This window comes from Lathyrus oleraceus, chromosome 5 (genome assembly GCF_024323335.1).
Source record: "Lathyrus oleraceus cultivar Zhongwan6 chromosome 5, CAAS_Psat_ZW6_1.0, whole genome shotgun sequence".
In the NCBI taxonomy this organism is placed as follows: Eukaryota; Viridiplantae; Streptophyta; class Magnoliopsida; order Fabales; family Fabaceae; genus Lathyrus; species Lathyrus oleraceus.
In genome coordinates this window covers 298,513,940-298,537,691 of record NC_066583.1, presented here as the reverse complement: position 1 = coordinate 298,537,691, position 23,752 = coordinate 298,513,940, and the positions used below count along the sequence as shown (strand labels likewise).

Below are 23,752 nucleotides of genomic sequence, written 5' to 3'. Positions count from 1 at the left end.
ACAAACTCCCACCAACTTAGGATAACAAGATCCAACATTCAACATTGTCTTTAATGAATGAGAATCACTAAGAGGCTTCATAATTTCACTCTACTTCAGTGCTTCAACATAGAGTATATCAAGAGTTATCCTCCTTTTGTAAATAAAGTTCCATTCGATTGTAATTTCTTTATAATGGAAAGGAACAAATGGAGAGTTGTTGGGAAGGTTTTTTCCTTTAATATACATTTTAACATTTATAACACCTTTTACATCAAGCTCATTAATCTTCACATTGTCATTAATGGCATGCAATATGTGTGTGACAAGTTCCTCGACATCATGTTCTGCAATGCTAAGAGAAATCTTCTTTACTTTTCTAGGGAATTGTCTAATAGCGGGAATCTTATCAACAAAGTTGTCATTGATAACCTCGTTGTCATTAACATATTCACTTATAAACTCATCCTCATATACATATCCATTAACATCTTCGTTGACATCTTCACTAAAATATTTACATACATTAATGTTATAACCATCCTCTTTAGGTCCAAAGTGAGTGGTAACATTATGCATGGGGTTATCTAGACCAGTTTCATAGGTGAGAACCTCAACATTCAGAATAACATCTATTGTATCAGTAAAGGCATTTATTGTACGAGTAACAACTTGATTGATGTCAACAGTAACAATAACATCACACAAGATAAAAGTTCCATAGATTTTACCTTGACTATCCTTAGGCTTGACGAGAGAAGAAACACCATCGGACTTACCATCGGTCTTTCCTCTAATCGTTATGTCTTTCATACGAACTCCACGAGCTTTTGTAACTACAACATCTTTTTCATGTCTTTTATTTGATGTCTTCTTTGGAATTCCATAATTATTCAACCATTTCCTTTTTCCTATAATTCTTTCAGATTGACTTCAGAACGTCAGCCTCTTGTTCATCTTTAGAGATATTGGCATGAGTAACAAAAGGTGTATAATTTTTCCTACCATTTTCTAGCCCAAATTTCTTCATAGTGTTTCTAGCATGCTTACTTTGGGAAACAAAGATGTCATCCTTTATTTTCTTCACTTAAAACTAAGAAAGTTGGTAAGTTCTCCTACCATGCTCATCTCGAACTCAACTTGCCTTTGTTGAACAAGATGATATAACCGCTTACATGACATCTTTCGAAACACAATGTCATCAATAGAAATCTGAATTATCATAATAATTCTGTTGTCTTTCACAATGACACCATGAATGTTGCTGGCATCATTTATAACATCCTGACTGACTTCCACTTCCAAGCACCTATTGAGGAAGCAACCCAAAACGAGACAAGATGTCTCATAGAACATGGAACATTTTGGTTGACATCTTTACACGTAAAATAATTATGAATCTTGAACAAATCAAATAAATTTTTTACTTGATATAAATAATAATTACAACTTCTCAAGTAAAAGATTGAGAATAAAATCTCTTAATTAAATCAAATTCAATCATCTTAAATTCGATTCACATCAAATCTTCCTTTAAACCAAAAGGCACATAATCAGGCCTTTGATTGGATATAAAAGAAAATAAATCTCTTGTAAATAAATCAGCTTCAACTCTTTTAATTAAATCACATCCAATTTGATCTTCATCACCCTGATAAAATCTTTTTCAGACTGATTTGATTTATAATTATTCTTCTGAGCACATTATTGACGGACTTCTAGAAGAATTAAAGTTAAAATAAATTTTAAATAACACTGAAATCCATTATGTGCAGAACACGCATCGGGATCTCACAGACCATGTTCAAGACATCTTGTTCGACAAGTTGCTTACACAATTTGAAGTGTTGAGAAATAAAGTGTGGGAAAGTCCCACATTGATTAGAAAAATGGAGATTGAACATTTTATAAGTGAGAGAACTCACACACATATCATCTTAAGATTTTAGATGACTATGTCGTGTATCTCTCACCAGATGAGTTGCTCATAAAAAAGATGATCTCAAAAAATTAATGATTCAACAAAGAAAGGTGAAATATAGAGGGTGTGACTAAACACGTGTTGATACATGCAAAATGATGACATGTCCAAAAGAAAAATAGATGGAACACGGAGAAGGACGCAACCAAAATTCTATTTTTATTTTATATTTATCGTTACTTATTTGATTAGTAAAATCTTTATTCTCCTTGGAACACACTTCAAGAAAAATAGATGGAACACGGATAAGGACGCAGTCAAAATTCTATTTTTATTTTATATTTATCATTATTTATTTGATTAGTAAAATCTTTATTCACCTTAGAACACACTCCAATAAAACTACCTCCATTTTATAGACATTTATAAAGACAGGTAAGTTCTCTTGAATGGAATTCAATAGAATTGTTTTCAACTCACAACCACAAACTTCTAAAGCAAACTTGCCCTTAATTATCCCATCTATTTTTGTACATAAATTTGAATCTAACCGTGATCTTTTCCCTTTGATTTTAAAGGAAGAAAAGGCATGAAATACCAAACTTCAAAAGCAAGGAAACACTAGTTCTTTTTGTTAAAGGCACTTTCATATGGTTTCAAGTTACTACACGCTGCGTATGGGACTAGATTTTTTTCGCATGACATGAGGGTCCAGTTAAATCCCAACTTTTTACCATACGATGGAATAAATGGGAGAAAGGAGATTTAAGGATGGAATTAATGAGTTAGGAAAAAAAAGGGGATTCCTCGTTCTCTTTGAACTTGAAATAATCGATTTATCTCAAATGAGATATGATAAAGATTATCCTCACTTATATAAATACATAAATACATGTTTAAATTAAATATTATTTAATATAAGATTCTTAACACACCTTTTATGTTAGAGACTAAATATAGAAAATGTGAAATTAAACGATGAATGACCCTATAACAGAACCCGAAAAGTATTATTGATGCAAAGTTTGTTATGTCATGACATGAATAGATAGAGGAAAATATTTATACTTCCATTTCAACAAATCAAAAAAGACATACAAATTTGAGCTCTGACAATATATTCAAATATATAGCATTAGAGCCATAGATTTATTTCTTACACTAACATCTTCAAGTAGTATCACTGAAGAGAAAATAATTTGAATTGAGTTTTAAGGAGAAAAAAACAAGAAAAAGGATTTAAGTTTCTTCAGTTGAAGTTCCATAAACGAATATCACTTTCTTCATACACATCACCAAGCAAATATGATGAATATTCAACATCAAAGAAAGAAGCACTTAACAACACCTGATCAACATATTTAGGAGATTCTAAACCTTCTAATCCATACCAATTAGTCTCCATCATATCCATCATTTCACGGTTAGCTTGATCAGAAGATGACCTAATTGAAACATCATCCGAAGAAGAACCCATTGATGGAGATGAAACCAATGATGATGATGATGAAGAGGGAGTGACATTGAGATTAAAATTATTAGCAGCAGCTGCAGCAACTCTTTGAATTGATTTCGGAGACATATCTTGAGGAATAATGCAATGCGAAACCGAAGAAGAGACTGTTAAAGGGAAATTGAGATTTGAAGCTGAAGATGAACCTTTAAGGCACAAAAGTGCAGCATCATAAGCTCTAGCAGCAGCTTCTGGAGTTGAATAAGAACCTAACCATATTCTTGTTTTTTGATTCGGTGCTCTAATCTCTGAGACCCACGAACCCCAACTCCTCATTCTTACTCCTTTATACTTCTTCTTCATCGTGTTGCTATTATCTGAGATTATTGCCTTTGTTTTTGTTAATGGTTCTTGTTTGATCTTGTTGTTACTCTGAGACTTAACCATAGTAGAGAAATAAAAGATTGAAGTGTTAAATAAAATAAGATTGGTGTTGAGTGAAGAAGAAATGTTTGAAGAATGAGATTTGAGATGAAAGTGTAGAGAGAGAGAGAGTATTTATAGATAGTGGAGAGAGAAAGAGAGAGATGTGGAAGCTTGGTTCTCAAGATATAGAAAATCTTGAGTGGTCAAGATAAGACAATGTTGCCAGATTGTTTTTTGTTTTTTTATTTTAATTTAGTAGACACAGGTTATTTTTAAAACTTTCTTGTGAAGCTTCCTTCATACTATGGGTAAAGAAAATGTAAAAAAAAAAAAAACTTATTTTAAAAACATTGGATTCTAAGGTTTATATGTGCATTTATGCAACGACACAGCTGTTGGTTCTTTGTATTGATTGATCATATGCAAAACCGCGTCATGGAAACTCACTATGCAACAGGCGGGGACAATTTGAAAAAGTGAGTTCAACAGTTAATTTTATATAAAAATCACTTTATATTTAAAAATTATAAATTTAATTTTATATAAAATCAATTTTAATCAGGAATAAAAAAATATGTCATAAACACTTCTACTCATCAAGAATTAATTCGAAATGTTTCAATCATGAAACTAAACATATACTGTATCATATATTTATAATTTTTTTTTGTCTATTTTTATTTAAACTTTAAAATTAAATATATACTCAACATTTTAAAAATTATTTTTAATTTATATTTCATTTCAAATGAAAATAAATTTTTGTACTGTAGTAATATACAATTATGATGTGTTTAATTTGATAAAAAATAATGGATTGGCCAACAAAATTCTAGTTGTTCGGGGTTTGATTTAAAAACTATTTATGGGACAAAATAAAAATTAGGATTATGGACTGAAATTTTTGTCTCTCATTAAATTATAAAATAATTTTTAATTTATAATATAAATTATTTAAGATATCAAAATACCCTTTTTTTTTACTAAAAATATTTAATTTCTCTCTAGTTCTCTTTTATTAATATTGACAAATATGAAAATACGAAAAAATATTTATTTATCTTTATTATAAGTTATTTAAAATATAAAAATATCCTTGTAAATTTTTATTAAAATATATATTTTCTATCTCATCTATTATTAATATTTAAAATACAAAAATATTTTTTTGTCTATAGATTAATTATTAAATATATAAAAATACGATTTCATTTTATATTAAAAAATACTCTATCCCTCCCATATTAATATAATATAAAAATACTCATCTTTTATAATATAAAAATACATTTTTATTTATAGTACAAGTTATATAACATACAAAACATACTCTTTTTTTATTAAAAAAATATTATATTTTTTTCTCTATTAATACTTATATTTATAAAAAGTATTATAATAAATTTTATTTTATTTTATTTATCTTGTCAATTGTTCATCAAATAACCTACCAGACAAAAATTTATCCAGTACTTTAAAGATTTATATTATAGTACACTTTTTTAAATTGAGACAAATTATAATTTTATCATGTCTTGCATTATTAACGTGTTACTAATGTGAAAAGAGAACTATAACAAATAATACTGCAAGCATTATTTTGATTTAAAAAATGTAAGAAGCATTTTTCGTTACTTGTACCAAAGGTTTTGAAAGAGTTTCGCCAAAGGTTTTGAAAGGGTCGAAACTCTTCTCGCATATCAATGTCTGTTTTTTTTTTAATTTTAACAAAAAATAACAGTTTTTTTATAATTTATTTTCTAATATATCTGTATGTCCTTTCTCTCGTTCTTTCTATTTTAATATTTTTTTAATCATTATTGCTTCATGCCACAAGGTCACATGGTGGATGGTGGAGTATGTGTAAAAAGAAAACGTTTTTACACGACAAATGAATCCTTCCTAAATCGGGTCAAGTTTGATTCGCTGTTTCAAAGGTTTTCTCAGCTCTTTTTAAATATTGTAAAATGTATGGTAATAATCTCAATGCATTCACGAGTTTTTTTTAAAAGAATACTCACCTAGTTCACCTAGTTATAATATAAAAATTTCCTTAACAAGTCAACAAAGTGAATTTTGTCAACTTTACAGTAAAGGTACAGTCAACAAAGGTTGTGTGATTTTCCGCTTGTAATGACATTCCAATGTGCAAAACTTTCAATTTAAGAATTCAAGATAAGAGAAAAAAATTAAAAAAATATCTATAATTTGTCACCATAGATGCTTCCTTTCACTATTCTTTCTCCTTCATCTAAAACATGTGTAATACAAGGAAAAATATAAAAAACATTAAAAAAACAATTAAAGAAAGAATATGAGAGAGATAAAGAGAAAATTATGAAGGAAATAGCCGGAGAGAAAGATTTAAAAGAGAGGATAAAAAATCATAGTCTATTTTATTCTTCGTTTGCTGAAACACTAATCTCTCAAAATTCAAATCTCAAATTAAATATATTAACATGAATTTAAAGTATGATATTTTTTTATATCATAGGATTTAGTTTGATATCTGGTGGAGAATAACAATACACGTTCACACACATGTTTAATTATTTTTTGAAATGACTAATGATCTATTATGATCATCCTAATTCATAAATCCAATTTAGCAAGACTGTTTCATTCATTGACGTACACGTCAACCTTTATTTTTGGACACTATATAGGAGCATGCTCTCCCTCTTCATCTTAATAGTTGATTTACATCAAATGGTCACCTGCACTCTATGTTGTAAAATCGAAAGCATTATAATTATACTTTCTATATAAGTGTGACCATTAGTCACACCCATATTATCTTTTGACACACTTGCAAATTGCCACCTCATTCAAACATTAACATGAGCATTGGAGTGTCAACTTTTAGAAAATGTCCATAATCATTAAAGAAGCATAACCATTGTACTGAAAGCATTATTTGTTACAGTTTTGATAGTCGTAGTTGTTTCACTAACCTTTATATTATCTTCTCTAATGGTCGGCTCAAAGTCAACTCATACTCGGAACTAATAAGTGTTGTAATGTTATATTTGTGAGAGTCTCAAATAAGGGCGGCACAATGGTTCCCAGCTCGTGAGGTATCGTCTGGTTGTTGCCTTTGCATAGAATGCGGGCCCGCCCTCAGAATAAGACACATATATAATACCATTATCCCTCCACCAATCATGCAGACCGGGTCATGCCACGACTTCGTGGAAAATAGGTCGCCAAAAGTCTCTCACAATCAAGGGGGAGCGGTTACCACTTCTTAGGGTTTCCTAAACCTTAGACTCAAGAGTCTCTATAAATATTTGACCCATTGAGGGTAAAGGACAAATCATAACATAACCAGCATTATGCATTATCACATAGCCTCTCATGTCACGTGTTATGGCCTCTCTAGCCACCAGAAACACCATAACATCCCCATATAAGGTCTCTCGCCACCGTGGGCAAGCTCTAACTGTTATAAAACTATTAAAGTCTTTGAGTATCCCATACCCTCGTAGGGATACCACACACACATATACTTTTTGACCAGTATAGTGGGACCCACCATGGATCCCTAGTAAAACTAACCTGGGACACATCTTTTTCTACAATCGCCATATTTACTATCACCCTCGCTCATATACCCATACATTTGTCGGACTTGAGACTTCACACACAAGAGAGTGGGTGAATTGTGTGTATTGGTAAAACATGGTCTTGAAAAAATTTGGAATATAAAATCAGAGTTTAAAAATATTTTTGAAAAACTTAGTAGCGGAAATTAAAAGACAAAAAATAAAATGCAGAAATTAAAGAGTTAAGGGAAAGAGATGAACACCACGATAGATAGAGGTTCGGTCAAACAAGAAAAGCACATACTCGTCTCCCCAACAATTGATCTTGAGAGTATCCAAAAAAAATTGAGAGCTTTTAGTAGGAAAGACTTGTGAAACCCCTTATACAAGGAAATGATGGTTGACCTTCAACCAAATATTACAAGACTTCAGAATAAGGAAGTTTGAGTCTTCACTTCCAAACAGTGAATCCATGAAGCTAGTCATTTCTTCATAAATGAGGACCTTGGAGTTGTTAGTCTTCAAGTTCCTTAAACCTTGCAACCTTTTGTACGAGCTGAGCTCACGAACCTTAAACGTTGGTTTTACACGGGATAACCAATAACCTGTGAGATTTTAACACCAGGATGATCTCAAACCTATTAGTATTTTAATACCGGATTGATCTTCAACCTATCTTGGTTTTAATACTTGTTTGACCATGAACCTAGGAGATTTTATCACAGGCTGATCTCCAACCTAAATTAGGACTGAATCACACAATCCCAAACCAAAGCTTTTTACATGTTTAGCTTGTAACCCAAACAAATCCCTAAATGGATAATATTCAACCAAGGTGCATACAAAATATTCCCTTCATGAATATACATTTCTACCCTTTCCAGAATTACAATTATATCCTAACTCGCAAAAGGACTTTTCTCACAAAAGCACTTAGGCTAAAACATTAGTGAGAGAAAGTTAAATAAAACTATATATATATATATATATATATATATATATATATATATATATATATATATATATATATATATACAGAGAGAGAGAGAGAGAGAGAGAGAGAGAGAGAGAGAGAGAGTTGGGTTAAAACACGGTTTTAGATGAAATGAAATGAGAAAGGGACTTCTATTTATAGGCTAGATGTTGGCTCAAAAAGGAAATTCCAATAAAAGGTTTTTATGACATTCTAATCAATTAGTACATATTCACAATCAATTAGAAGTTTGAAATACAATCAATTGTAAGTTTATAAAAGAAAGGAAAATATATCTACCCGTTGCACATCATTAACACAATGTCCCAATTGCTTGTGGCTCAATTTTGAACTGAGCTAATCAATTAGAAAAATGCCTTAATCGATCAGATAAGTCAAAAAATTTCATATATCTATTTTGATAGTTCCTAATTCATCTGACACGACTTCAAGATATTTTTTAAGGTATTTTCTTTGGTAAAAACATTTTAAAACATTTTAGTGTGTGTTTTTAGCCATGAACTTTTACAATAAAACCCTTATGCTTTACAATAAGTTCACTCACTACTAAATTAGGAAGCTCTCCAGTACCTCAAGACTTGCCAAATACTTTCTCTTTTATGTGCACTTGCTTGAGTAATTTGAGATGAGACTTTAGATTTCATTCCATTTTATTTCCATCATTGGATAGTCAATTCCATCAAACCCTAATGATTAGGTTTGCATCTTTATTTGCTTAATGATTCATGCTTGACTTATCATAAGACATTAGTCGTCATCATTAAAAGTTGATATCCTTATTAAAAACATATCACCTGTAAAACAAGGTTCCACAACATTCTCAATCATGGTTAACAGGAGAGCATATTCCCATATGCTGGTAGACATCGAGGGAAGCAACAATGTCAATGCCATGGTGGAGATGTGTGCCTCCATGGATGAACTAATATCCTCAATATACGACAACTCTAGAAAGAGATCAATCCCCTAAAAGAGATGGAAGTGTTGGATCCCTAGCCATTCTTAGACGGAATATGGGAAGCATCTATCCCTGAAGGATTCAAGCCTTCCTTTTTGCCCAAGTTTGATGGGTGCAGTGGCCCTAATTAGCACGTCTCATCCATCAACACTCGGATGGACATCATCGGAGCACCTGACACCCTGAAGTGCAAATTGTTATGTGATACATTTAGGGGTGTAGCCTTGCGATGGTATATGGGTCTACCCCGAGCTTCCATCACCAGTTATTAGGAACTGGTGAAGAAACTCGTACAATAGTTTGCCGCCAGCCGTCATAGGAAATTGTCCACCACCGGCCTTTTCAATATACGGATGGGTCTTTCATGATCATTGAGGGACTACCTCTCGTGATTCAATGAAGCTACCATAAGGATTGTTCCTTCAAACCAAGAAATATGCATGGGGGCTTTCTAGAATGGTCTCAAGATGGGACACTTCAATGACTCTCTCGCCCAAAATCCATCACTTTCATTAGCAGAAGTGGTCACTAGGGAAGAATGTTACATAGTATGGGAGTAGATCAATGTTGAGAAGAAGGCGTGAGACACCAAAGAGCGTGTTTCTATGCTGAAAATTTGCACCACCGTTGGAAGAGAATCTAGACCTCTCCCATCAAGGACAAAACTACATTCAAGATAATAGGCAAGGTGGCAGAGAACTTCACGCCTATGAACACTCACTATGACCAGACCTGAAATGAGTTCCTTCACCTACACAACATCCTTACATCTCCAGCTCCTTAAGAGTACATGATGGGTCTCGAACTAGGTATATGGTGCAAGTTTTGTAGAGTTAAAGGGAATCAGACTGAAGATTGTTACCAACTCAAGAAATAAATCAAGAGGCTAATCCAGGAGGGGCACCTTAAGAATTATGTCAAGGGTGATTCTTCTTTTGGATCATAAAAATCAAGATCTTGCGGGTGAGATGATGCAACAATCCCCAAGCCCGATAAGGCAAAAGAGGCATCCATAGGCGAGGATAACAAAGTCGTATGTCATACGCTCAATACCGTTGCATGAGGATTCACCGAAGGCGGGGAGACTGGATCCACACGTAGAAGGTACGCTCGCCAAATTTTGAATATAAAAGAGTTTTCGGATAAGGAAGGAGAAGGCGGGCCAAAGATGCCAAAAGCCGAAATTTCCTTCTCCAAGAAGGATGCAACTGTCACCCACCCTCACAATGGTGACCCCGTGGTCAATACCGTTAGGTGTGATGAATGGGAGATTAAAATATTTCTCATAGATTAAAGAAGTTATGTTGATGACCTAAAGCCCTTCAAGGTCTCTCTAGTTGGATTCTCTATGGAGCAGGTGCAAGTGAAATGCTACATCACGCCAAAGACCACCTTTTGAGAGCATGAGCATACCAAAAAAATTAAGGTCAGGTATATGGTTATTGATGCCCCCTCATGTTACAATGTGATTATAGTGTGTGTAATTTTTAATCATTTGGGTGTCGCTTTGTCCATTTTGTATTTGTGTATAAAGTACCTACTCTTTGACGGGCGGGTAGGAGTTATCCAAGGAGATCAGAAATTTTCCAGGAAGTGTTACGTAGAGAGCCTTAAGCTGAAAAGGGTCTGCACTCTAGGCATGAACACTAGGAAGGCGGGCTCAGGAATAAATCTACCAGGAGAAGCTTGTAAAGGCGATGAGGCTCCCCCTCAAGCTAGAAAGGAGATCAAAGACTAAAAGACCATAGAGAATGCCCTCTGGTGCCACTTTCTTTACTGCCATTTGTTTTCCTTACTTTTATTTAATGACTTGATTGTTAATTTGTATTAGGAGAGTATTACATATATTCCGTTTGTAAGGACATGGTATGTTCTGGAGTGCACTCTTTTCCCTTTGTACTAGTATGGGGCGAGGATTTTAATGAGGCCCCTTAGTTTATTATTTTAAGGAATTTGCATTTGTTGTCTATTCCCTTTTATAAGAAGCCTAAATTTTTTGGAGCAAATCACCCTTAGATGCAATCAAAATGTTGGATCCCTAAGAGGGATCCTTGCCTCCCTTAGAGGCAATTAAAATGTTAGATCCATAAGAGGAATCTTTTCCATCCTTAGAGGCAATCAAAATTTTGGATCCCTCTGAGGGATCCTTGTCGCTCTTAGAGGCAATCAAAATGTTGGGTTTCTAAGAAGAATCCTTGCCACCCTTAGATGCAATCAAAATTTTGGATCTCTAAGAGGGATCCTTGTCGCCCTTAGAGTAAATTAAAAATTTAGATCCCTAAGAGGGATCTTTTCCTCCTTTAAAGGCAATCAAAATGTTGTATTCCTAAGAGGGATCCATGTCGCCCTTAAAGGCGGTCGAAACACTAGATCCCCAAAAAAGATCCTTGTTGTCTTCAAGGGACATTAAAACATTGGATCTTCGTGGAAGACCCCCTCCAGCATAGAGGTGATCTAAATATCCAAATGATACTGGTAATAATGATAGGGAACCCGAGCGAACCTCCAAGAATAAAGTACATACATAAAATAGGGCTATTGATAACATTAACAAACATAAGGCAGGGAACCACTTAGTATTACAAAAAACGGATATTACAAAAGGTTCAAAAGTGAGGGACTACTCATCCTCTAACAACTTACCTTTTGAACCACCTGTAAAAGACCATTTTGCTTAAGTCCAGGTTGGGATAAAAGAAGGAAACACTACCTTTTTCACTTTCAAAATGATGGGCATAGGTAAACATAACCTCATTCTTGAATAGCGAGGCTTTCTCCTCTAAAATTTCCCTGGCGTTAAGAGCTTCCTCGAGAAGTTTTGCCAGACGATTCACCTCTTAAAACTAGATAAGATCCGTGGTAGTTATTTCCTTGGCGTGCACCTTCAAAGTGTATCACTTTTCACTCCACTCCCTTATCGTTGCCATGGCTTATTGAGCTTTTATGATAACACAATTTGTCCTGGAATGTAATTATCGCAAAGTGCGGGAATGTTTCTCCCTATGCGTTTTCCCTACTATAAGGCACCATAAAAGTTGGACCTCTGGTAGGTTCGATAAACTAGTAGAATATATGCTAAGAAGTGACTGATAATCATTATAAAAGTTCTCCAAAAGGTAGAGGCAGCAATCAAATAACTTTGCATCGTTAAATGTAGGGGTATTCCACATAGAATTTCCAAGAGGGGAAAATACACCACTTGATTTCTCGCCCTCTTCTATTACATGGAGACTTTCTAATGGTCTATAAGAACCCTCATCTCTCCTAAGAATCTTAGGAGGGTGAGCCTCACTAGCCCAGGATGTTTGTCGCTTCCCTACATTAGTAGTCAAACCATTGGGGAAGGGTGAGGGCAAATCTGCCAGTTGCTGCGTAGCTTGCATCCGAACCAAATGCTATTTCCTCTTACCAAGAGAAGTTTCACTCATATCCTCAGCAAAGAAGGGATAAGGAAAACTATTAGCACATATAAGACAATAATCAAGGGATCAAATTAAAAGGTATTATTTCATACCATAAAGCTTACCCAAGTACTCCTCTACCCCATCGTCGTCTTCACGGTTCCGGGAGATTATAGTACAAGAGTTTAGGGTCTGGAAGCATTTCAAAATCTGAATCATCTCCTGGATAATTGGGGAAGAAATATTGAATCCATACCTTTGATAAGTCGGAGATATGGTGTCCACGATAGAGGAAATATGGGGCACTCTTCACCCATGTGGTAACCGGTGAGGCATCGCCTAACCCTCTCTCTCGCACAAACCTATCTTTCCAATCCTCAAAAGGGTTCACATAGGGTTTCAACAGGCACATGTCTAGAAAGGAACATAACATTACCCAACCATTATTAGAAATAATTTATGTCCATGTTAACCCTCTATATTTCTGAATAGGGTTCCAGTATCACATCCTTCTCACATCGTGTACTGGAAAACCTAATTCCCGATAAAACTTGTAGCCCATGTCAGAATTGAAGTACAAGGACGTAATATCTTGAGCATGAATACAATTGATGATCTTCTTACCCATTTTTACTTCAGGTAAAAGCAAGGATAAAAGTGTTTTTTCCCTAGGAAAAGGAACGGATCTCTCACCCTCCACTTCTTTCCTCCTCTAAAATTGTCTTAGGCTTGTGTGTTTTTCTGAGAAGGGAAAAATAGAAAAGAATAGGGAGAAGAGAAAAAGATTTTCCATGGCAGTGTATTAATCTATTATAGAAATCTAATAGAACAAACAATATATCCCTCCAATGGGATAAGTGTCGTGAGGAGTGGGAAATTTCTTACCCATGGAAGACGCATGTAAGAAAAATAGGCTAAATTGGTTTTCCCAATAATCATCATGATTTGCATTAAATTCTACACGCACTCTTTCTCTAATAAACACTCAAGCTTTCATAATAGATTGACGTTTTGACGTCTCAAAGTTCAATCCAAAAGAAACTTGACATATCCCACTAACGCATGGCTATCTAGTAAACATATAGGCAAAGATATATACTCGCCTCTCAAGCTGAGGGACTCACCTCCCATTCAAAAGGATACCTTCATCTAAGGGAGTTTCCCAAGCTAAGGAACTTACCTCCCATTCGAAAAGGCCACGCCTCAAGAAAAGGGACATGTCTCCTATTAAAATACTTTCCCTATACCACATGATAAAATTTGAAGTAAGCCTTAAAACACTTTGCCCTTTTTCAAGCCATTGTGCTTGAGGGGACATGTAATTTTATATTTGTAAGAGTCCCAAATAAGGGCAACACAAGGGTCTCCACCTCGTGAGGTATCACTTTGGCACTACCTTTGCATAGAATGTAGAATGGAGGCTCTCCCTCAGAATATTACACATATATAAGACCATTATCCCTCCACCAGTCATGCAGGTAGACTTTGTAGGTGAGAAAAACATAACAAGGGAGGTTGAATTGTGCTGTCTTTTGATCTTCTAGTCTTTTTATTCTTCTGCTTCTGATAGTTCTCAATAAGGTTCTAAACACTTAGTTCATAGTCTAACTCAGAAAAAATTGGTTTTCTTCTGAAGGTCCTTATTAGATTCTGACTCAGAGTTGCACAATTGATAACAGCGGAATATTAAGATCAGAAAGTAGGAAAGTAAAAGCAAATACACACAACAGTTATACTGGATGTTCTCATAACTTGAGAGTAGTCCAGTCCCCTTGCACTTCTAAAATATTTTCACTATATCCAAACTGATTACAAATGCCCAAGCACCAAGCAAGAGACTTCCAATGCTCAAACCCTCAAGTAAGAGACTTCCAATACTCAAACCCTCAAGTAAGAGACTTATATGCTTAAGCACATAAGCAAGAGGCTTCCAATGCTCGAGCATATAAGCAAGAGACTTCAAAATATGTAAATTAAAAACCAATGACACTAATGACACTAATGGTTTAATAATAAAATGAAATAATATAAATAATGAGTTAGTACACATGCTAAAAAACCAAGAGTACAAACAAAAACACTAAAACACGGGAATAGTGCTGCAAAAATGGATCAAACTGAATTAAAAGGAAAAATCAAATATTTTCATTGATGTGTAATTTTTGTTACACTTTCAAAATTGTACAAATAAAATCAAATCACAATCTAACCTAAAGCTTAATAATCTGAATCAATCTAAATTAATTCTTGACCTAATTTTTACACTACAAAAATACCTAGGTTTACAGAGAAAAAATCATCCACTGTTTAAAAATTACAAATCCTAAAGTTGTTGTTCTTCACACTAAAGAACAACAACCCTTAAAACCCTAATTCTAAGCTTCACCTACCCAACAAGTAGTACCTGACATCAAAGAAAGAAGAAGTAAGAATCAGAGAGAGATTAAGATAAAAAAGAAAGAGACAAGAGATAGCGATAAAAGACAAGAGCTATTTACCTTTTTGCATAGGAGAATACCTCCTCTCCGTAGGTTGGTTCTCCTTTTTGATTTTTTGTTCATCATTGTGCATGTACTGGTCCATCATAGTATTGTTTAGGGTTTTGTTTCTTTGTTTGTTATGATATGTGTTTACTTGATGATGTGAGTTAAGTGGTTTGAGGTATGGTTTCGGTTTGGGTAAACATAAGAGGTTTGGGTGATTAGGGTTTGAAATTTGTTTGTTGCGATTTGGGGTTTTCAAATAGAGATTATGGGTTACGGTTTTTGGATATGTTGTAGGGTTCGTGTTTAGTTGGATTTGGATTATTAATGTAGGATCTATGTTAGGTTAGGGTTCTGGGGCGAAGGTTAAAGATGAAGATGTGAAGTTCTGGATGGGTTAGGTCTAGGGTTCATTAGGGTTTATGTGTTTATGGTTAGGGTTCATTTTCTAGTGGCTAGGGTTCCTATGGTTCATGGGTGTTTTGGGTTTTGGTTGAAGTTAGGGCTAGGGTTCTTGGGTAGGATGAATGTTCATGATGAACATTCATCGTGATCTAGGTTGCATGGTGGTTTGTAGGGTGGTTATGGGTTTGTTTTGGTGGCCAGAAAAGGGATTGATGGTGGTCATAAAGGTGGAAAAGAAGAGAGGGGGGATATCGTTGGGGTTAGAGAAAGAGGGACATCTGAGAGAAAGAGAGGTAGAGAGAAAGAAGATGGAAAAATGAAAGAACTCTGAAGAGAGTTCATTTTTATGTGCATCCCTCACTCAACCATACATGGATACATCCAGAGCATTCAGATGAGCGTATTTTAATTCATCTGGTGACCATACACGCACCATGGTCCCTTGTTTGACCATTGATCTCGTCCATCCATCTTGAGTACTAAAATTAGTAGTCCAATTAAGCGTTCCTCATGTGATCAGGTTGACTGCATAGTTAACTGATCCAACTCCCTAAGGAGAGTCAACCTCTGACTCTCCCTCACGTGGACTCTGACTAGTGCGTTGGCCCTTCAACCCATTAGGCCTTGTCCAATTTTTTTCCACACCACTGATTTTTGCTAGCCTATTGACACATGCACCCCCTCTTTGTTTTGCTTTATTTTTGTTTCTATTTTCTCATTTATTTGTTATTCTATTTTTTAAATTAGTTATTTAGTAAGTTAAATTAAAGTTGATTGTTGATTCAATCACTTAATTAATAATTCGTCTTAGTTGTCCTTTTTTTCTTAAAAAATAAATTATCCATCTAATTTTAGTTAGTTTAGTTATTTAGTTAATTGAAATATTATAAATAAATTTTCTTTTCTAACAAACTATAATATGTTTTTCTTCCCATTTAAATAGAGTTATAGAAGTATCGTTCCTCCCATTGAAAAAATTTCAAACTAGAACGTACTTGGTAGGGTTTCCTAATTAATTTACAATACTCACATTACTTGTAAATAATGCCACATCATATCACCAAAGTTTTCATTAATCAAATTAAAATAATACTTTTGAAAAATGGGAGGTGGATACACATCCACCGTATCCTTGAGTACTTGATTGATTAACGCTCGTTGCATCGATCGATTACTTAAAACCAAATCAACTTAAAACCAATCTCAACATATCAAACATTTTTGTGTTCCCTTGCGCACTTTATTCCAAACTCTTTTTCATAAAATAATAGTACAGTCTGTTTAACGCGAATACAAACAACGTCTAAGCCTCAATCGTGACTTAACACTATTCTCTAAAATCAAATAACCCCCAAGAATTTTTTACAATGAACTACGATACTCTGACTTTCTCACTTCACTTTGCTAATACGTAGGCATGAGGTTTTGAAACCTTGGCGAGCTAATAATTAAAAACTAATTTTTCTCTCTTATCTTTTGTAATTAATTTCTCTTATTGTAAATATATTTTCATAAATAAGATAAAAATAAAACAAACATATCCTTAGCAAAAAATCAACCTTAAAACTTTAGGAGGTTCTCATAGAGTACAACGGATGCAAGGGGTACTAATACTGTCCCCTCGCATAATCGACTACTGAACCCTACTTTTGTTGTGATCACCATCTTATCATTTTCATTCCCTTAGGGTTTTATCGTCATTTCCTCTTTCCTTAGGAATAAATTAGGAATGGTGGTGACTCTGTTTGACTTTTCGATCATTGGAGTTGACCTTTTGACATACATAGACTCTAGATGAAATACAACCTCATATTACCTTGTACTAACTCAGATGAAATGAACTATCTAAGGACTCAAGTGCAGATGACCTACATAATACATGGCATGAACTCAAAATGACTCACTGAGATGAAACAAAGGGGTCAAAATTTGGGGTATGACTGTTGTCCCTATTTAATTACCTTCAACCTGAGAGCATGAGTAATTACCGTCTTCATGTAGTTGTGGTGGGAGATAATTAAATACGAGAGGATCCAAAATATTGTCCATAATACAAATACTAATGTTCGTGCGTTCAAGCACGCATGCTCAAGCCCTCAAAGTTCTAAGAGGTTCTAAGTCTAGCTATTTTGACAGAGTGACTTCTCTTTGAAATGTCAAGGTTTTTGAGTCTTGTATTTTAGTGTATTAGTCTTCTTCTCCTTATATGGAGAGGAAGAAAAGATACGTTGGAGACTTTCACCAAAATGTTGGATAACCTTTGTACTTGATTGGACACATCTAGAAAACAACTTTTTGCAAGAGGAATCATCAGTTGAAGCTTAGACAAAAATGAAGACATTTTTCCTTCAGTGTTCACGTGATCAAAAGGTCTTTGAGTCTATCAGTGTAGCCTCTATTGAATAGATTATGCCTTAGAGGTTGACTTTCTTCATACTTAACTCTTTAGAGGTTATCTCTTTATACTCTACTTCTTGGACTCTAAAGCTTCAAAGTCTGGATCATCAGAGGCTGACTTTCTTCATAGTTGACTTCTTTAGAGTCTGGATCTTCCATTAGATCCAGAGTCTTCAGAAGTGATCTTCAGAGCCAGAGTCTGAACTTCAAATTCAGAATCCTCAAGCATCTCTTCATTTGTCCTCGGTCTTGTAATCCTACATACTAGAACGAATGTTAGAATACCCAATTGTCCTTTAAATACTTTTTTATCATAAAAACCCAAGGGCTATGGTATTAACCAATTTTGTTCCGACAATCTCCCCCTTTTTGGTAATGACAAACATAAGTATTTAAGGATAATGGTTGTTAATTTAATTAATGTGTTGACTTCAGGGTCTGAGGTTTATAAGCCCCCCCTAACTCTGATACTCTAGAGGGTGAGGTTTGTAAGCTCCCTCTAAGTCCTATCCAAGTCATTTAAATTATTTTAAAGGCACAATATCATTAATCTTCATAATTAATTAAGCAACAATAAGAATAAGCATCAGACTCAGGTGCTTAGGTGTGCTTAAATACCTCTTAACTTTCTCCCTCTTTTATCATTAGCATAAAGATATATAAAAGATAAGGGAAAGAAAAGATACTGAAGAAGATATAATGTATGGGATTTTATCAAGTCTGAATAAAAACAAAAATAAATGATCAGTTCTCCCCTTTTATCATCAATTAAAAAAAATGTGCTAGCAAGGAAAATGTGATGATAATAAATGACTTGAGTGGTTGAAAAGGTTATGTAATTCACGAGATATTTCAACCTATATTTTGGCCTATGAGATATAATAGTCAAACCTTGGAAAAGGATTCTGAAGACCAAGAAAGTATTTATCTCTTGACTCCATTGGGCATATTAAACCAAACAAATTTCACTTATTCCCATTTTCCGTATATAAGCCAGTTTAGAACAAACAGAAAATTCATTCCTCCTTCTTTCATTAAACTTCTCCCTTGATCAGAATGATCAAATCAACTAAGAACAACAAGGGTGGTTCCTTAGGAGATGTTAAGAAGGATTTAAATATCTAGAAATATCACATAATCACCTCTTCAAAAGGTGCTGGAACTTTTGCTGGAGCAACCAGAGTTGTAAGAACCATAGAGACAAGGATGAAGAATGATAACACTGAAACACACTACGTATTTGACTCGGATTGCACATGTTTTACTATCATTTTATTATCATTTCTATTGTTATGCTGATACTTTTCCTTGTTTTCAGGTACATAGCCTAGAAAAGGCCTTACTCGAAGAAACGAAGCAAAATAGAGAAAAATAAGTAAATTATACACATGGCGTTCGCCATAGAGGTAGCCGCGAGAAAGATGATATGTGCCACATCCCTATAGTCACAAAGACTGGGTCCAACCAATTTGGGAACATGGCAGTCGCCATCCTTACATGGCGGTCGTCATATTTGATTTTGGCGCTTCAGTCAAAGGCAGTTGGAGATTCAGCCCCAGGACCATCGTTTTCTCTCACACGAACGCTAAAGAAGTTACGTGATTCCCTAGGTCTAGTACTAGTATAAATAGGGCATAAAGTTCACAATTTTAAGAATCCAAGCTTAGTTTCAGCATAGGCCATATATTTACACTGTTAAAGCGATAATTCATCACATCGAGGGGTTATTGCGCCATTGTTGTTATTAATTTTAGAGAATCATAGTCATAGCATTTAATCTTGCCGCCATTTACATTCCAGTTGTACCAGATTCAAGTCTCTGATTTGAGCAGGTTTTTAATATATTCCGCATCACTTTAATTTCTTTACTTTATCGCACCGCTTTACTTTCTTTTATTTCCTCGTATCTCTTTACTTTATTTACTTCCTCACATCGCTTTACTTACTTTTATTTCCTCGCACCGTTTTACTTTGTTTACTTTATTTCCCCCTTGTTACATTTCGTGCAAAAATATATTTTCAAAGCTCTACATTTATTTGCAAGTTCTTGTTGAAACTAAATCGCACACGTATCACTTTAATATATCATATCTTACTTTTCAATCATATGTTTTATTGTTTACCGTAAACATGTTCAGCTAAATCATCAGTGATGGAATGTGAGGATCATCAATTCGACAATACTCCATATGTTATCTCTGTAAGAGTGCTTTTGGGGTTGTTTTGACTTTAATACGATTTTTTTGTGATTTATCTGATCGGTTACTGTCGCATCTCGGAAAAAACGATCCCTCGCGGTGGTCGCGGAAAAATTGATGTTCGAACAGAGTCTCCACCGAACTTTATTTATCCCAATGAAGGAATAGTAAAATATCGATAAAACCTTTGAAAAATGGAATAATGGTCGTCGCAACCACATTCTGGTTCGGGAGTCGATTACGCAAGGGGAAGGTATTAGCACCCCTCACGTCCGTTGTACTCAACGGGAACCTTTTAGTTCTAATTTGCAATTTGAATGTTAGCTTATATTATTTGTTTTCTTCGAGTGATTAAAGGTTTGAAAAATAGAGATGGATGGAAACCTCAGAAGGGGGAAAATGGAGGTTTTTTTTATTAGTGTGCTCACCAAGATCTCGCAATCTCGTGCCTACCTATCTTTATGGTGCAATAAGGAAATCAGAGCATTCTTAGTTCGAGGAACTACGGTTAGTTGGTCTCTTTTACTAAACAACTGTTTAGATCGCGTTCCAAAGGCTAAACTTTGGCTTGTCTACTCTCGGCGGAGGCTTAAGCACTAGTTTGTTGAGCACGTTAAAGAGGATTAACAGTGTTGTTTCCGAAAAAGAGTTTTGGTCACACGAGGTGACAAGTTGAGTTAATATGTTGGGTGTTTTGTCTGATTGGTTTCAATCGCACGGGGGCGAGAAAGAAAACATATTTGATGTGTTGAGATGTTTTGTCGGATGACGATTACTCGGATAGTCGAGTAAGACAACTCATATCCTAATAGTCGGGAAAGGGAATAGAAGACTCTAGACCACTTTTTTTTCATCCTTAATTATAAAAGGATTTAATGATGATTAAGGTGTTTTGAGCGGATGACGAATACTCGGATAGTCGAGTAAGACAACTCGTATCCTAATAATTGGAAAAGGGAATATAAGACTCTAGACCACTTTCTTTTTCACCTGAGTGATTATGAAAATAGGTTTATGTATGGTTGATGTATTTTAGAATAAACGACAAGTACTTGAATGGCTGAGTAAAACAACTCATATCCAAGCATTTGAAGAGAGGAATCGAAGGCTCAAGACCATCTCCCTTTTCGTATAGTTTATTGTGAAAATGATTTGATTAAGTTGTAATTTTGTGGAAAAATGACAATTGTTTGACTGACCGGGTAAGAAAACCCGTATTCAAACAATTGAAGAGAGGAGTTGAAGGCTCAAAACCATCTCCTTTTTCATTTAGCTTATTATAAGAATGTTTTGATTTAATCGGTTTTAGGATTTTGTAGAGAAACGACATTTGTCTAACTGACCGAGTAAGAGAACTCGTATTCAAAAAATTGGGGAGAGGAGTTGAAGGCTCAAAACCATCCCCCTTTTTGTTTCGTTATTATGAGAATAATTTGATTTCAAAAAGCTTAGGCGAGTTAGAAATGACAATTATTTGACTAACCGAATAAGAGAACTCGTATTTAAATAATCGAGGAGAGGAGTTGAAAACTCAAAACCATCCCCCTTTTCATTTCTAAACATAATAATATTTAATCGTGGTTTAGGTATTTCAATTAGCTTGAATAAAAATACTCGATATGGGGTCGAGGTTTTAAATTTGTATTTGTGGATAAATTGGATCACTTTGGTGCATCAATCATCTACTCGATTAATTAATAACCGAATAGGTCTCATTGTAAGAAAGCCCAAGAGTAAGCTATGTGAGGTTGATGGCGATGCTTAAAAGTGATCAACTTACAAGGGTATGGAAATGGTCTCGATTTTGAATCGAGAATTGTGTGATTTTATTTTGAAATTGGTTTGAATTGATGATGAAAATGAATTGGTGATGAAATTGGATCAGTCTTGATTTAGAAATGATGCGAAATTGGTGGTGAAATAAGTCTATCAATATTTAATTAATAAAGTTAACTGATTAAAATTTGATTAAATCAATTAATTAAACTAATTAAAATTGATTATCGAAATTATTGAATAAAGTCAAATAACTAAGTTAATTAAAAATTAAGTAATCTAGATTAACTAACTAGTTTAAGAATTAATTTTAATTATAATTGAAAGAAAGAGGTGACGATGGAAATCGGTGTGCTCCAATCGGTTTGTGCGAAATGACAATATGATTAATGTCATTCGCAAAATCATAACACGGCGAAATATTCTATTAATGTATAAAAAATTTGGCGACATATCGGCATAAAATTACCGAATCCACGGATCAAAATCCGATTAAGAACATAATGAAGTGAAATAGCAGTAAATCAACATTATTTACAGTGTTTGTGGCAATATTACCGGATCGTCAAAACTATCGTAATCGACATAAATAAAATAAATAAAGAAAAGACATGACCATAAAAGCCTATAAAAAACCATGAGGTGTATATTGAAAGAACAAAATGGGTTTGGGCCACTTGTCACAATTGAGCCCAATAGTAAATAACACATTTTGATTTATTGAATGAAATCATTAACAAAAACAATAAAAGAAGTAAAGCAACAATAAGACAAAACGTAAATGCTTTTACAGACCAAAACGTTTAACAGTAAGATGCAATTTGAAATTTGAACAAGAAAACAAATGTTGTTCATTATCTTATCAAACAAACAAAACAACAACAACCATGACTTATTATACCATTCCAAATTTTCAAACAAGCAAAACAATAACAACCATGACTTATACCGGTCCGAATTTTCACACAAATAAAAACAACAATATGGCTACTACATAGAATTGTGAATTAAACGAACAATATAAGACATGATGCAAACGAATAGAACATAGTGAATCGTGCCGAAAAAGAAGTCTGAAACCAAGAATTTACCGAAGGTGAAGTCCTCGTCGGTGTTTGTTGTTGAACATGTCTTGGGACGGGCAAGCCAACATCGATATGGTGGAAGAGGGGCTTGTTGTCATTCGTGAGATTCGGTGGAGGAAGGCCGACGATGGGGGTTTTCGCAGTGGTTTGGTGAGTGAAGAAGAAAAGGCCTGTCGAAGAAGAGGAAAGATCCTCTTTGTTCTTTTTCCTATTTTCTTTTCATTTTTCTTTATTTGGCCAGCAAGAGAAGAGTCTTTGGTGTGTATTGGTGCACGGTGGTGGTTGAAGGAGATCGGAATATGGCGCGGTTAGGGAGGGTGGTCTGTGTTGTGTGGACTCGCGGTGGTCGGAATTAGTTCCGGCAGAAGGGAAGAAAATGATGGTGATGTTGGCGGTTGGTTGTCGCCGGTGAGTGGAGTTGAGGAAGATTGGAGGTTGGTTATGGAAGTGAAGAAGGGTGTTTCCGGCGGTGATAGTTGGAGAGGTGAGCGTGAAGATGGGAAACGGCATGTTTGAAGAGGAAAAGGAACAATCTTTCTTCCTCTTTTCTTGATTTTGTTTTTTTGTTTTATGCTCTATAGAGAGAGAGTTTGAAAGGGCATGTGTGGAAGCCACCCCAAGTGAGAGATCCCTCTTTTCCTTTTATTTTTATTTCTTCTTTTTTTTAGCTAGCCCTTGGAGACGTGAGTTTTTGTCGTCTCAATTTGTGCCTTGGACTTGCCGTTTTTGTT

At 34.6% G+C, this 23,752-nt stretch overlaps 1 protein-coding gene across 1 annotated transcript; it reads right to left on the bottom strand.

Annotated features, from left to right (window-relative positions):
* Positions 1 to 2,949: 2,949 nt before the first annotated feature.
* Positions 2,950 to 3,943, bottom strand: LOC127084095 (ethylene-responsive transcription factor ERF014). The gene has a single exon (XM_051024485.1). The coding sequence runs from the start codon at positions 3,798 to 3,800 to the stop codon at positions 3,150 to 3,152; it is 651 nt and encodes a 216-aa protein (XP_050880442.1). The 5' UTR covers positions 3,801 to 3,943; the 3' UTR covers positions 2,950 to 3,149.
* Between the last annotated feature and the right edge of the window lie 19,809 nt (positions 3,944 to 23,752).

Bases quoted from the DNA above. Each gene is read 5' to 3' on its own strand.
- LOC127084095 (XM_051024485.1), bottom strand. From the start codon at position 3,800: ATGGTTAAGTCTCAGAGTAACAACAAGATCAAACAAGAACCATTAACA.